This window comes from Octopus sinensis, linkage group LG10, assembly GCF_006345805.1.
Source record: "Octopus sinensis linkage group LG10, ASM634580v1, whole genome shotgun sequence".
NCBI classification, from domain to species: domain Eukaryota; kingdom Metazoa; phylum Mollusca; class Cephalopoda; order Octopoda; family Octopodidae; genus Octopus; species Octopus sinensis.
Genome location: NC_043006.1, coordinates 72328008 through 72340507, shown reverse-complemented (window position 1 = coordinate 72340507; position 12500 = coordinate 72328008). Strand labels below are relative to the sequence as shown.

Genomic DNA, 12500 nt, shown 5'->3' with positions numbered 1-12500 from the left:
TCTAAAACTACAGTGTTCAACTAACGTATCCTTCACTTTTATTAAGATGGTAGGATGTAAATTGAGGGAGATTTTGCTGCTGTTTTTTGTAGATCAAGAGACACTTAGAGTCTCTAGAGTAAAGTGACATGAAACGCATAGTTTAATAACAGTGAAAAAATCCCCCAAAAAACTACTGTTACAAGAAAACCTAATTGGATAGAGAACTGAAGTTAGGCTGTGAGTAGAAATAGGGAACAGCTTTTAGTGTCAGGGTCGAAGTGCAGAAAATACGAATATTTAATTACGAAATTATGAAACTTGTATTAAATTACCATTTTGTAATTAAGTCCTAAAACAATTTTTTTCCTTGCGACTTTTCTGGGACTTCTTTATGGGTTGCTTCAGATTTGAATGCAAGGGAGGGTTTACTCAGTAATTTTTTAGAATCCAACAGTTGTTCATAATCAGAAACGAAATAGACTTAGCTAAATGTGTATGTAAAAAAGATAATAGGATACAATATACTGATATCGCGCCCATCTACGTCCTCTTGTACAACTCGAGCTACGTTGTTCTGTCTTATATATAAGTTAATGTAGTCAGTTCTACATAGCCTGAAAAATGGGATTATGACAGTGAACGAATCATCATTCTACTCCTTCAGAATGGACTTACAACTATTATGTTCACACATGTAAATATACTAAGAAATAGTGAACGCTGGTTATTTGAAGTTGCCTCCCTTGTTAAGAGTAGCTTCCCTTGAACACAATTTAAATTGATACTTTTTGGGTATATTTTAAAATTTATCCCTTGATTCTGAACTTTGAATCAACTGAAATTTTTTTTAGGAGAAATGTTACTATACTAAATCGATGATAATGTGGACAAATTTAGAAACATTAAATTAGAATTACTTTATAATAAAGATATTAGAAAATCTGACACAGAATAATGACGATCGTCCTGTCATTTTTATGGCTATTTAGGACTATATTTTTATGAGATTGTAATTTGAGGAGATTTGGCTGATATTTCTGGCATGTCAAGCAGATTGACTAACTCTACATGTAGTTCATGTTTAGCACTTGATCAATCCCAATTAAGTAAACATTTCTGGAAGACATTGCCAGCATGAGCATCCTATTCTTCATGTGGGTTGTAGGGAAGTATCTAGATGTCTCAGATGTCTTTCCCTTGTTTCGAAGGGAAGGTGGCAGTACACAGCATGTTTAGAGAAGAAGTGGTTGGAGCAAATAAGTTTCAAGTGAGAGCTGGAAAAAATAATCACAATTCTGCTGGTACAGATAACTAAGGTGCAGGCTTTATTTATAATAATTTTGCGAAAAAGGTTATGATTTATGAAAGTGCACCCATGCCAGTGCCACATAAACAGGAAAAAATTCATTTTGTAAAGTAGTTGGCGTTAGAATGGGCATCCAACCGTAGAAACTATGCTAAACAGAAAGTTAGAGCCTGGTGCAGCTCTCTGGCTGGCTAGCTCCTGTCATACTATCAAACCCATGCAAGTATAGAAAACAAATGTTAAATGATGATAACGAATCAATAAAAAAAAAAAGAAGAAAATGGAAAAACTATATGAACAAGTAAATAAAGAAAAAGAAATATTCCATGATCATAGTTGCTTTTTGATTCAGATGTAGACTAGAATTGTGCTGCCAACATAACATTGAATTTAGCTCACTTGGTCTAATGTACAATGTAAGTATAATATATACAGAACTATCATATACAGGCACATTTTTGTGAAACAGATGGAGAAGTTGGCCAAGTTGCATAGGTCTCTGTCATTGGGGAGCTGTGTCTTCAGCAAACACTTCAGTAAGCAAGGTATATAGGCTAGCTGTATATCTTATCTATGGCTGCTTTTGGGGATAGAGAAATTCAGTCATTGCAGGATCTTGAGATGCAATCAACAACAGTATATTCAAATTTCAGGTCACAGGAACCAGCAAAATAACCCTAACCTAATGAGGTTATAGAGCCTTGCTTCGGTTGAGATTAAATAATATAAATTTGTCCTATTGTAAAAAAAGAAACACCATAAATACCATAAAATGCCAAAAATTTAGGAATTGTGAAGTATCAACATCCGTATCTTTTGTTTCACTGCATCTGTGCATGATACTAGTGAGTTCCTGGTCTTATCACTGATAGGGATAAGACCGTTATTGTGGGGATGAATAATGGACAAACAGATTTCTGTAGGCAGTGGTGGCTTGTGTATAGGCACTGCAGAACTGCAGAACTGCAGTACGCCCTATTTCCACTCAATATTATCGATAACATTCAATATAATGAGTCCTTTTTTTTCTTTAATTCTTTCTTTATACTTGTACATTATATAATGTATAAGCTTAATGTCAGTAGCCATCCCCTGATTTATGAAAAAAATACAAAAAATCCTTGTATAGAACTGTGCACTTCACAGTTCCAGTGATGCAGTGTTTAGATGTTGTGCACATGCTCACATGCCTGAGACAGGAAGCTGCACGCTAGGGAGAGAGGGCGCTGTGGTTCACACAGTGCCAACCCTGGTGTGCTGGTGAAAGGTAGTGTTTCTTTTTGACTCTCCATGTGTTGTGCTTAAAAGCGTGTTTATATTCTTGGATGTGATAAAGTGTAGAATTTGATTATTATCTTGCTTCCAGCTACAGTGTTGCTGCCAGAATTTGAAAAATAGGGCAGATTTTCCCCACTTATTTTGTGATTTAGTGGGGATTTTTGAAAAACAAGGGGGAATTTTTGGTAGTGTTCAGTGAACAAATTATACACACCACTTGGCAGTGGCTAAATCTTAGCTTATGTCTAAATTTTCTTTTTATATGTTTCTTTTCTTTTACACAATATTAAAACAATGGCTAAAATTTTCTGAAACAGCACCCCTCCCTCCACTAATTTTATCTACAAGCCACCACTGTCTACAGGTAACTTAGAATGATATCTATACAATGATATAAAAACTTTGTATTAAAACAGTTAAATGGTACTGCTTGAGAGTGGGGTTTAAGCAACCATTATATCCTCATTTAATTATTATCCATCTCTCATTCATTCATTTTGTCTTTTTTTTTTGTCCCCACTGTGGTGTTCTGTCTGTCCTTGTGCCATCCCCCTCTGTATCATTGCCTATGTGCCAAATAAAGAAACACAGTCAGCAAGGTATGCTGTCCAGGCCAATCCTGCAGAGATGCCAAAATTCATCATTATAATGTGGAACATTAAAGTTTCAATCAAAGGCTAAAGTCATTGTTAGAAGCATTTATAAAAAGAAGTATTTAATGAATAGAAACAAAAAAATATAATTATAATAAATAAATTTATTAAATTGGTACATCATGACATCTATGGATGTAGGGTGCTCACAGTAACTCTCTAAATAAGTCTCTGATATGTTAGCATTACTATTTGAAGTAAATTGGTTTTTTAAGCCACCAGTTTTGGTAATATATATTTTTGTACGGCGTATGGTGTTTGTAGCACCTGTGACATAAACTATGGCTTCCAGCCAGTCTACAAGTGTGGTGAACATAGGCTGTTATCTGGGAATTTGAATAGTGTGAAGAGGTTGAACAAATCTTGCTCTCCAAATTAGGAGAAAACATGTGTAATTTCTCTAAATCATTTTGAAGCTTTAGAACTTCTTCTTCATGTTGTTTTAAAGTGTGTTGCTTACTTTTTTCTAACATGCGGTTTTGAATCTGCATTTGCCCAGCCAGTCCAGCATTACTAATGCGTGTCTTTTCAGCTATTTTAGCATCAAGTTGAGTGTATACACCTGGATATATGGATGTAGCAAATGAAGAAGGAATGGTTTTGTCGGTTTTGTTGATAAAACTGCTGCTGTTGATGCTTGTGTCCTTCTTGCTGTTGCACAAAGTAGGCTTACTCCTCCGAAAAGAAGCTGCATAGATTAAAGAGGAGAGTTAGAACATTAATATTAATAGGATTGAAACTCATTAAGCATTGTCAGTGGAGTTGAATATAAAGGTTTGAGCTCATGAACAATATCTAGTAATGCAACCTGGGCATTACTGTCAGCAGTGATTTGTGCTGAACAAAGCACATCTCTAAAATTGTCAAAAAGGCTGAGGGCATCTTGGCATCACACAGCAAGATCTTTGTAAGCTACTCTCCAACTATTTAAGGCTGTATATATCTATGGTGCTGCCACACTTGGAATTTGCACCACCAGTCTGGAACCCCTGTCTTGCTCAGAACATTGACCTCCTGGAAAGAGTTCAGAGATGTACAACCAAGTGAATACCCACCATCAGGCATTTGCCATATTCTGAACGCCTTGCTTCCCTGGGCATGGATACATTGAAACTTTGACATCTGGCAACTAACTTGGTAAACACCCACAAAATTATTAACTATCGTGCCATCAACAATCTTGAGCACCTTTCTGAATTCTATGTGTCTAAAACATGTGGGCATACTTACAAAGTCAGAAAACAGCACAGCTTCCATGACTTTTGGAAACATTTTTTTCACACTCAGAGTTATTGAAGCATGGAACAAACTACTTGCATCTGTTGTTGGCTGCCGAGACATTGCATCCTTTAAAACCACCATGTTTCCTGAAATTCGCCAACACTACACCTGATATCCTACCCCCACCACCACCACTCCATTTGCAAGTGCATGTATATTATGACTCATACACTGTTCACTTCCCTGACATTTGTACATAATTCTAAGAACCATATATACATATTTGATAAGTTGTACACCCAAGCACTGTACACAACAATTTCATTATTATTGTATTATTATTATTATTATTATTATTATTATTATTATTATTATTATAACTACTACTATTATTATATAATAATGGTTTAAACTGAAACTGACTTCTTAATGTCCCTCTTCCTTTTCTCTTCAATGCTGTTATTATCATCATCATAATCATCACCATCCTCATCATCATCACATGGTGATTTAAGACACAGAGTCCCTACTGCACAATAAATGCCATCCTAAAGTGTCTAACACACTACAATCTTTACCAGTGTTTAAAATACAGAATGTTTGAAAATTGTTTAAAAATAACTGTTTCCTAAAATGTGTTACAGGAAGAGCATGAGCAAAGGTATCTTAAAGATTTTGAAATGTCCTGAAAGAAGAACTAATTACAATATGGTATATTTTAGAAGGAATAACAGACTTTGTCTAATCCAAAATGTTTTATGTTTTCTTTGCATGGAATGTAGAGCTAATGTATGCAGTAGAAATAACTCCTCTGTTAAGGATAATAATGTGAATGGATGATAGGTTGTGGGTAAAGGATGGCTGGATAATGCATGGGACTGAATAATGCATGGAAAGTGATCGGTTTTTCAAGATAAGGATTGCAATTGTGCTTGTAAGTGTTGAAATATACTTGCTCCATTGTTAATATAGTTACTTCTTGTGTCTTCTATCTTTTAGGTAAAATGTGGATACCCCAAAGCAATATCCTTCTTTATTCAGGTTGCACAAGTATTACAATTCTGATGTATTGTGAAGTAGGAAATGAGCTTCAGAGTTTCATTAACAGTGACCTGTTGATGCAGCTTGCGAAGACCTGTTGAGGCAAGTGAAATCGAAATTGAAATCAAAATCAAATTCGATGACTGGCATCCGTGCTAGAGGAGTGCTAAGAGCACCATCTGAGTGTGATTGTTGACAGAGCAACAAACTGGCTTCTGGTGGCATGTAAAAAGCACTATTTGAGCGTGATCGTTACCTGCGTTGCCTTACTGGCACTTGTGCTGGTGGCACATGAAAAAACATTCGAGCGAGGTCATTGCCAGTGCCACTGGACTGGCTCATGTGCAGGTGGTACATAAAAAGCACCATTTGAGCATGGCCATTGCCAGTACCACCTGACTGGCCCTCGTGCCAGTGGCATGTAAAAGCACCCACTACACTCTCAGAATGGTTGGCATTAGGAAGGGCATCCAGCTGTAGAAACTCTGCCAGATCAGATTGGAGCTTGGTGCAACCATCTGGTTCGCCAGACCTCAGTCAAATCGTCCAACCCATGCTAGCATGGAAAGCAAATGTTAAACGATAATGATGATGATGATGATGATAATTGTCTTTAAATTATATTCAAAATATACAAAAAATAAAGGACTTCAACATTGTAAATTTATTTGTTTTTCAGGGTTAAGATCCAGTGTTTGTTTAATAAGAATTCTAGTGTCATTATCAACGACTTCTAATAATCCATTTCATAAAATAATGATATATTTCCAACAAAGATATGTAATACAAGATTGATATGATTTTATGATATAGAAAATTGTTCTAGCTAAGAAAATGAGGAAGGTATTGTTTTGTTTTGCACAACCCTAATTTTCAAGAAATTATGAATTAATTTTAAAATAACATTTTAAAAATATTAATATTGTACCTGTTTTATGAGTTTCCATGATTCATCTTAATTTTCACCTGGTATAAACAGAAATATAAAATATAGTTTTAAACCAAAAAAAAAAAAAAAGAAAGCTAGGTGAAGTATGAATGAAAGCATTGCACACAAAAAAAATTGATGGGTGTATCATACATACATTGGGCATTCTCCTGCCTTGACCAGTTCCTGCATTTCCTATTCACTTGTACAAACCATTGATCAGTTTCTTACTCAGCAGTTCCTTACACTGGCAGTCCTCTACATTGCCTATTCATCAGCATTGACAAATTTCTTACTTTACTCACTCATCTGTATTGGTCATTCACCAGGATTGACCATCCCCTTCCACTGCCATTGATCTGAATCAATCACTTACTTCATTAACCACTAACTTGTACTTTACTGTACTAACCATTTCCCTGTGCTGGCCAACCTTCTGTACTGACCATTCATCATCTGGGTCCATTCCTCTGAAGTGACCAGTCCCATGTAAGGTCCAGTCATTGCTTCCTTTATATTTCTCTTTCATGTATTAATCCAAGGATTGGGTTAAATAATTTTTGATCCAAGAAATAGATAGATGAATCCAACTGATGGATTTCTGTAGAGAAAACATGTGCAAGAAGAAAATTCCAGGGAGTTGTAGTCTGGAGATAAAGGGTTGGAAATTATTTAGGGTGGGGTTTTAGCTGTGAAATTTAGTAAGGATCTGAAGAAGAGAGGTGGAAAAATTGGGTTGTGTGCAAATAATTATTTCAGAGGAACAGAAACCATTATAGCAGCAGTAGAAAGAACAGACTGTGTGGAATACAGTATATCAGATGAACTTATTTTGATGTTGTTTATAATGTTTGTGAGTGTGTGTGCAGTAGTTGCCTTATTCTAGACATGTGAGCAGTGCTGTAATGCAGAGTAAATTTGTAATGGTTCAGTAGCTGTAAATAGCTGAAGTAGTTTCTCACTTTAAGCAAGTTCCACCTTTGAGATACAATTGTCGTCATAAGTGGTTAACAGAGTTTGTGTAGTACTTGCCGTAACTGCAGTGGTTTTAGTTTTCTGTTGCCTATCAGTAAAGAGAGGATGTTCTATTATAAGTGTGCTTTCTGATAAGTACAATGACTGTTTTGATGTTGTTGAGAGAGATTAGGTTATGATGTTTCAGTTTGAGGATATTTTTAATGCCTTTGTTTTTAAAAGTAGTGCATATCTGACATGACATGTCTAGCTTACATATAGGTAATGGCTGTTTGTAGAAGATTATCGAGGAATAAATGGCATTGTCATCTGCACAGGAATATATTGATTAGATGTGCCAACAGGTTGATCATTAATGAAGAAAAAAGAAGTGCATGCAAGAATATAATCAAGCCTTTAGATACACAAGGATTATCGAAGAGATGACATTGATATACAATACAATGGAAAGGTTGACAAGAACCTTCTAATTCAAAAGATATGAGTTAAAGGGGAGCCCAGACTTTGGATGCTTTGTTAAGGTTTTACTCAAGACATGACAGAAAAGGCAACAACATTGCTTTGAATAAAGTTCTTAAGGTTCAAAGATCATTGGGATACAAAATATTAAATCCCCAAAAGATTTGACTCTACAAAAAAATAGAATGGTGGTTAGTGAGAAAGGGAAGAAGCTGAAGATGGAAAAGATGGTGAACAATTACTTTTATCATTTGTAAAATATTGGATGTGAAGTGACATGTGGTGGCTGGTAGGGTTGACTAGAAACAATCAAAAATTTAAATAGTTTTTTTTTTCAATGTTAAAACAGAAATCCTTTCAAATGGAAAATAGACAACCAAATGTAGAATGTATGTAAGTTTATCAAAATTTCTCATTTCATTGAAGTTAGTTGTTATGTTCATATTTTTATTGTACAGAAACAAACTGAATTAGAGCTTTATGACAGATATAATTTTATTATTCAAACTGCTGACACGTGAGAAATTCCTCGAGGCTGATAATATTTAAAAATCAAAGCATCTTACTATATTTTAGAATTGAATCCTTCCAATTCTCATTCTGATCTGTTGGTTCATTTAAAGACAAATAAATTAATGTAATTCTAAACCAAGATAAAGTGGCTTTCCTACAGATAAGATTAACTATTCACATCAGCATACAGTTATTGATGGCCACACTAATGTAATTATTTTTGCTTTATCAATAATGAATATATTCCTCTTACAATAACTTGAAAAACCAATATGGAGTTTTCAAATATCCAGTCATCATTAATTCTCCATTACATCTTAAGTACTTCGCAATGTCAATGATTAGAAGATGCTAAACTAGGTTAAATTTGTGATGTTTTATCCATACACAATAGCATCTTGTGTTCCACAGTGTATAATGTGCACTGTTTGTTATTAAACATTGGATCTTATAAGCTTCCCTATGCATTATAGTGTTATAAGATCATTTTCCTAATTTTTAAATGTATATCCCAAGATCTTCAATTGAGACATCTACTTACATTTAAAGGTCATGCTTTCATAATGCATTTTTAGTGAGATTGGCAGCAAGACAGCTGCTGGGTACAAGCGGGTAAATATGTTTTAGACACTCAGGAGAAGTACCGTAGTTGCCAGGTGCAAGAGGACAGGTCTATTTTAGATACTGTAACCTATAATAATGTAATCTTGTATATTCTGTTTATTCTATTCTATATTCTCATCCAGTTTTACAATAAATATACCAATACTGGATTTTTAGCACAAAATCTAGTAAAAAGAAAATAGAAATTTTTAGCTACTGCGCTAATTTACAGGTAAGTACTTCACCTTGAATCATATTCTTCCTGCTGACTTCCACATTCTCTTTTCTTATTGCTCATTGCACTTTTAGCAAAAACAAAAACTCCCAATAGATTCCAAGCAGAAACAACTATCTTATCTTACTAGTTATAAGCTATTAGTTATCAAATACACTAAAATACTTAGCAATAGAACTGTGCCAGACATTTTGTACCATCATCTACTGAATATGTCATTCAAACATGGAGAAGAAATGAAGTAAAATTCAAGACTTTAGGATGAACAAAATGCAATGTTTGAAGAGGAATCGATAAATGGTCAAACTTTGAAGAACAAATAAATGCTTAGATTATTGACTATAGAAATCCTAGGATTAATATGCCAACAGTGGAATTTATTATTGATAGAATATTGGGATTTCATAAATTACTCTTAAAAGACTAGAAAGCAAGAAGATTTAAAAATGGCAAAAATTGAAAGCATGAATGAAATTCCTCTTACTTCTGATGTCACTTCAAACAAAGTCATTGATTTTAAAAGGTCTAAAACAATTACTATCAAAAGAACTGGACATGAAAAAACCCATTATATTGTCCTTTTAGCTTGAACAAATGATGGCAAAAATTTCCACCTTTCCTTAAGGTGGAAAAAGAGGAAAACATCTCCAGAGATATTTTTGGATGAACAAGGAATGAAATTTGGGCAGAGAAAGTGTAGATAAGACATCTCAGTGAGATGCAAAAGAAAATATCCTTATTAGTATTAGTTAAATCAGCACTCATATCACCAATTCAACAAAATCACTTTTTCATAATTATAATACCAAAATTGTAGTGATTCTCAGAGTCCTCAGCTCACTGTTGCAACATTTGGATGTGTTGATCAACAAACCCTTCAAAGATTTCATGCATTAAGAGTTTACAAAGTTTATGACTGCCACAAATGAGAAAGAATTCATCTCAAATCACCAAATGAAATGTACCAGTCTTGCACACCATTCTTATACTCAACACTTAAATTTTTGACTTGCCTCACATATTCAGCTAATGAAGATAAGTGCCCCAACCTTGGATTTTTAAATAAGTGCACACATGTCTAGATGCAATTATTATAAACATTGGCTGTACAGCCAATATATTCCTTAGTGCATGCTCTACAAGACATACTGCACAAGATATGAACTGCTGGAATTGTAACCTTGGTTTTCAGTTAGTTTAATTATTTTGTTACCATATTTTTCATGAAATACACTGTATTTGTTTCAATTAATTATGAAAATATCTCAGAATTAATGAAAATAAATTTGTCATTAGTAAGCTGGTGTCTGGAATATAAACTAGCCTGAAATTTTGATGGAAGGTTTTAAGTTTGATCACTTTAAAATGGAAAATTTGTATCATAATACCAAGGGCAGATTAGGATGGATTGGTATCAAATGGGTTTTAAATTTATTAGAGTTAGCAATACTGTCAGTTATGTTTGGAGTAATAGAATATACTAATTAAATATTTGCTAGTATTTATGGTGAGGTGAGAGAAGTAAAGTCAAAGCTTCTGGTTTTTTACCTAGATACTGTGTGGTGGATTATACCATGTGACCTTCCTATTTCTATTTTTTTACAAAATTGTGTATGCAATGTAATGAAGGTCACCTTCTGCTAGGGTTCTTCTTATAGTAAGGGTCCATGAATTTATGTCAAAAATCAAGCCTCCAGCAGAATAATTAATTCTACATATGTTATAAAGTAAATTTCACTTTAAAATCTCTATTTAAGAGAAAAGAAAATACATATCTTATAATTGAAAGATTGTGATTTTGATCTGGCAGATACTACCTAACGACATATGCTTTACCACTAGATTGTAAATAATTTTTCGATAACCTCTACTTTTTTTCATTTTGCTTTACTTCATTATAGAAATATGCCAATAATTATGTAATTCCCTATACATCAAAATAGTAGTTGTGGTGTTGGAGTTACATTCATAAGGTTGTGGTTTCAATTCCCTGACTGGGTTACATGTATTCTTCAGCCAAACACTTTATTTCACATTGCTCCAGTTCGCTCAGCTAAAAATGAGAACTAGTAACAACCACAAATGAAAAGTGTGATGGACAGGCTTCCCATTCAGTGTGTGTGGAGGCATAGTCTTCTCTCGGCTGCTTAAATACAATGGAAACCAGGATAAGTCTGCCCTAGTGAGTTTGCCCATTCATGACAGGCATAAGACCTACAGTATATAGTTTCATTATCTGGCATAGTTGAATCTAAAATTTACTCTACTGAACAATCAAATTGTGGTGTATGTGGGAGATTTGAAGCAAGACACCTACCTTCTCTTCGTTGACGCAGACCTCTCCAGTGGTAATGCACCCTTCCATGTGGCCCGACCTGAACGCTAAAAATAGCAGCTGCTTTTCCTCACCTTGTTGAAGCACTCACATGTCCAGCACTGTCGGCTACCCTGATCGAAAAGGCCCAATCATCCCCTGTTTGCGTGTGTGTCACTGCCACGCCCTTCCCTTCCAGTCAGCTCCCCAGCTGCTGATGTCATCCCACATGCCACCCTGATCCTAAAGATCACATTCCCTCTACTCCACGTCCATCATCCAACCGGGAGGGCAACTTGCACATTGAGATCTTCTCAGGCTAGGCACCTCATTCTCCTCCTCTCCCCAATCGTCTTGGGCCACGTGGAAGGGTGCATTACCACAGGAGAAGTCTGCGTCAACGAAGAGAAGGTAGGTGTCTTACTTCAAATCTCCCACATACAACACAGGCTATTTTGGCTACCCTGATCGAAAAGGCCCAACTGTCCCCTGCCTGCACACCCATCACTGCCGCACCCTTCCCCTTTTGGTTAGAGCCCAGATCCCAGCTGCTGACATCATCCCACTCAAATATCAACCCATATTCAAAATTAATATACAATAAAATATAATTAATTTTAAAGGTAGAATATGAAACACTTACCTGTTGTATTACACCTTCTACAATATCTACAACATGTGGTGATTGTCAGTTATACTGGTACCTATACTATAATTACAACTGGTTCTCTCATAATAGATTCTTTAACTTGAAGAATATTATATCTAAGGTCATTGTAACAGTTTCTAATTTAAAGTCATTGTTGTAATTGTTATAGTTGTTGTTGTTTGGCCCCAGATTAGCCCTGGTCAAGCAGACCTAACATCAAAGCATTCCGCTAATGACCTTCCACTCTTTATTTTTTACACAATGTTTTCTGTATTACATTTATTTAAAATGCTCTTCCTTTTTATTTAAGGGCAATTTCACTGTTATTTTTAGCTCTTTTCAT

The 12500-nt window shown here is 35.0% G+C and overlaps 1 protein-coding gene and 1 long non-coding RNA gene across 5 annotated transcripts in view; one reads left to right on the top strand and one right to left on the bottom strand.

The window, feature by feature from the left end:
- LOC118765168 overlaps positions 1-11781 on the top strand; it is a 15598-nt gene extending 3817 nt beyond the window's left edge. The window contains exons 2-3 of the long non-coding RNA XR_005001034.1: positions 8966-8968; positions 11708-11781. This is a non-coding gene — a long non-coding RNA (uncharacterized LOC118765168). The remainder of the gene's footprint in view (positions 1-8965; positions 8969-11707) is intronic.
- LOC118765167 overlaps positions 3306-12500 on the bottom strand; it is a 68605-nt gene continuing 59410 nt past the window's right edge. For 2 of the 4 annotated variants that reach the window (XM_036506800.1, XM_036506797.1), the window contains exons 2-3: positions 6410-6447; positions 3306-3907 (exon numbers count right to left, since the gene is read on the bottom strand). In XM_036506800.1, coding sequence (XP_036362693.1) covers positions 3408-3907; positions 6410-6428 — 519 coding nt within the window. In that variant the 5' untranslated portion in view covers positions 6429-6447 and the 3' untranslated portion in view covers positions 3306-3407. The other 2 variants (XM_036506799.1, XM_036506798.1) reach the window with 2 other exon arrangements.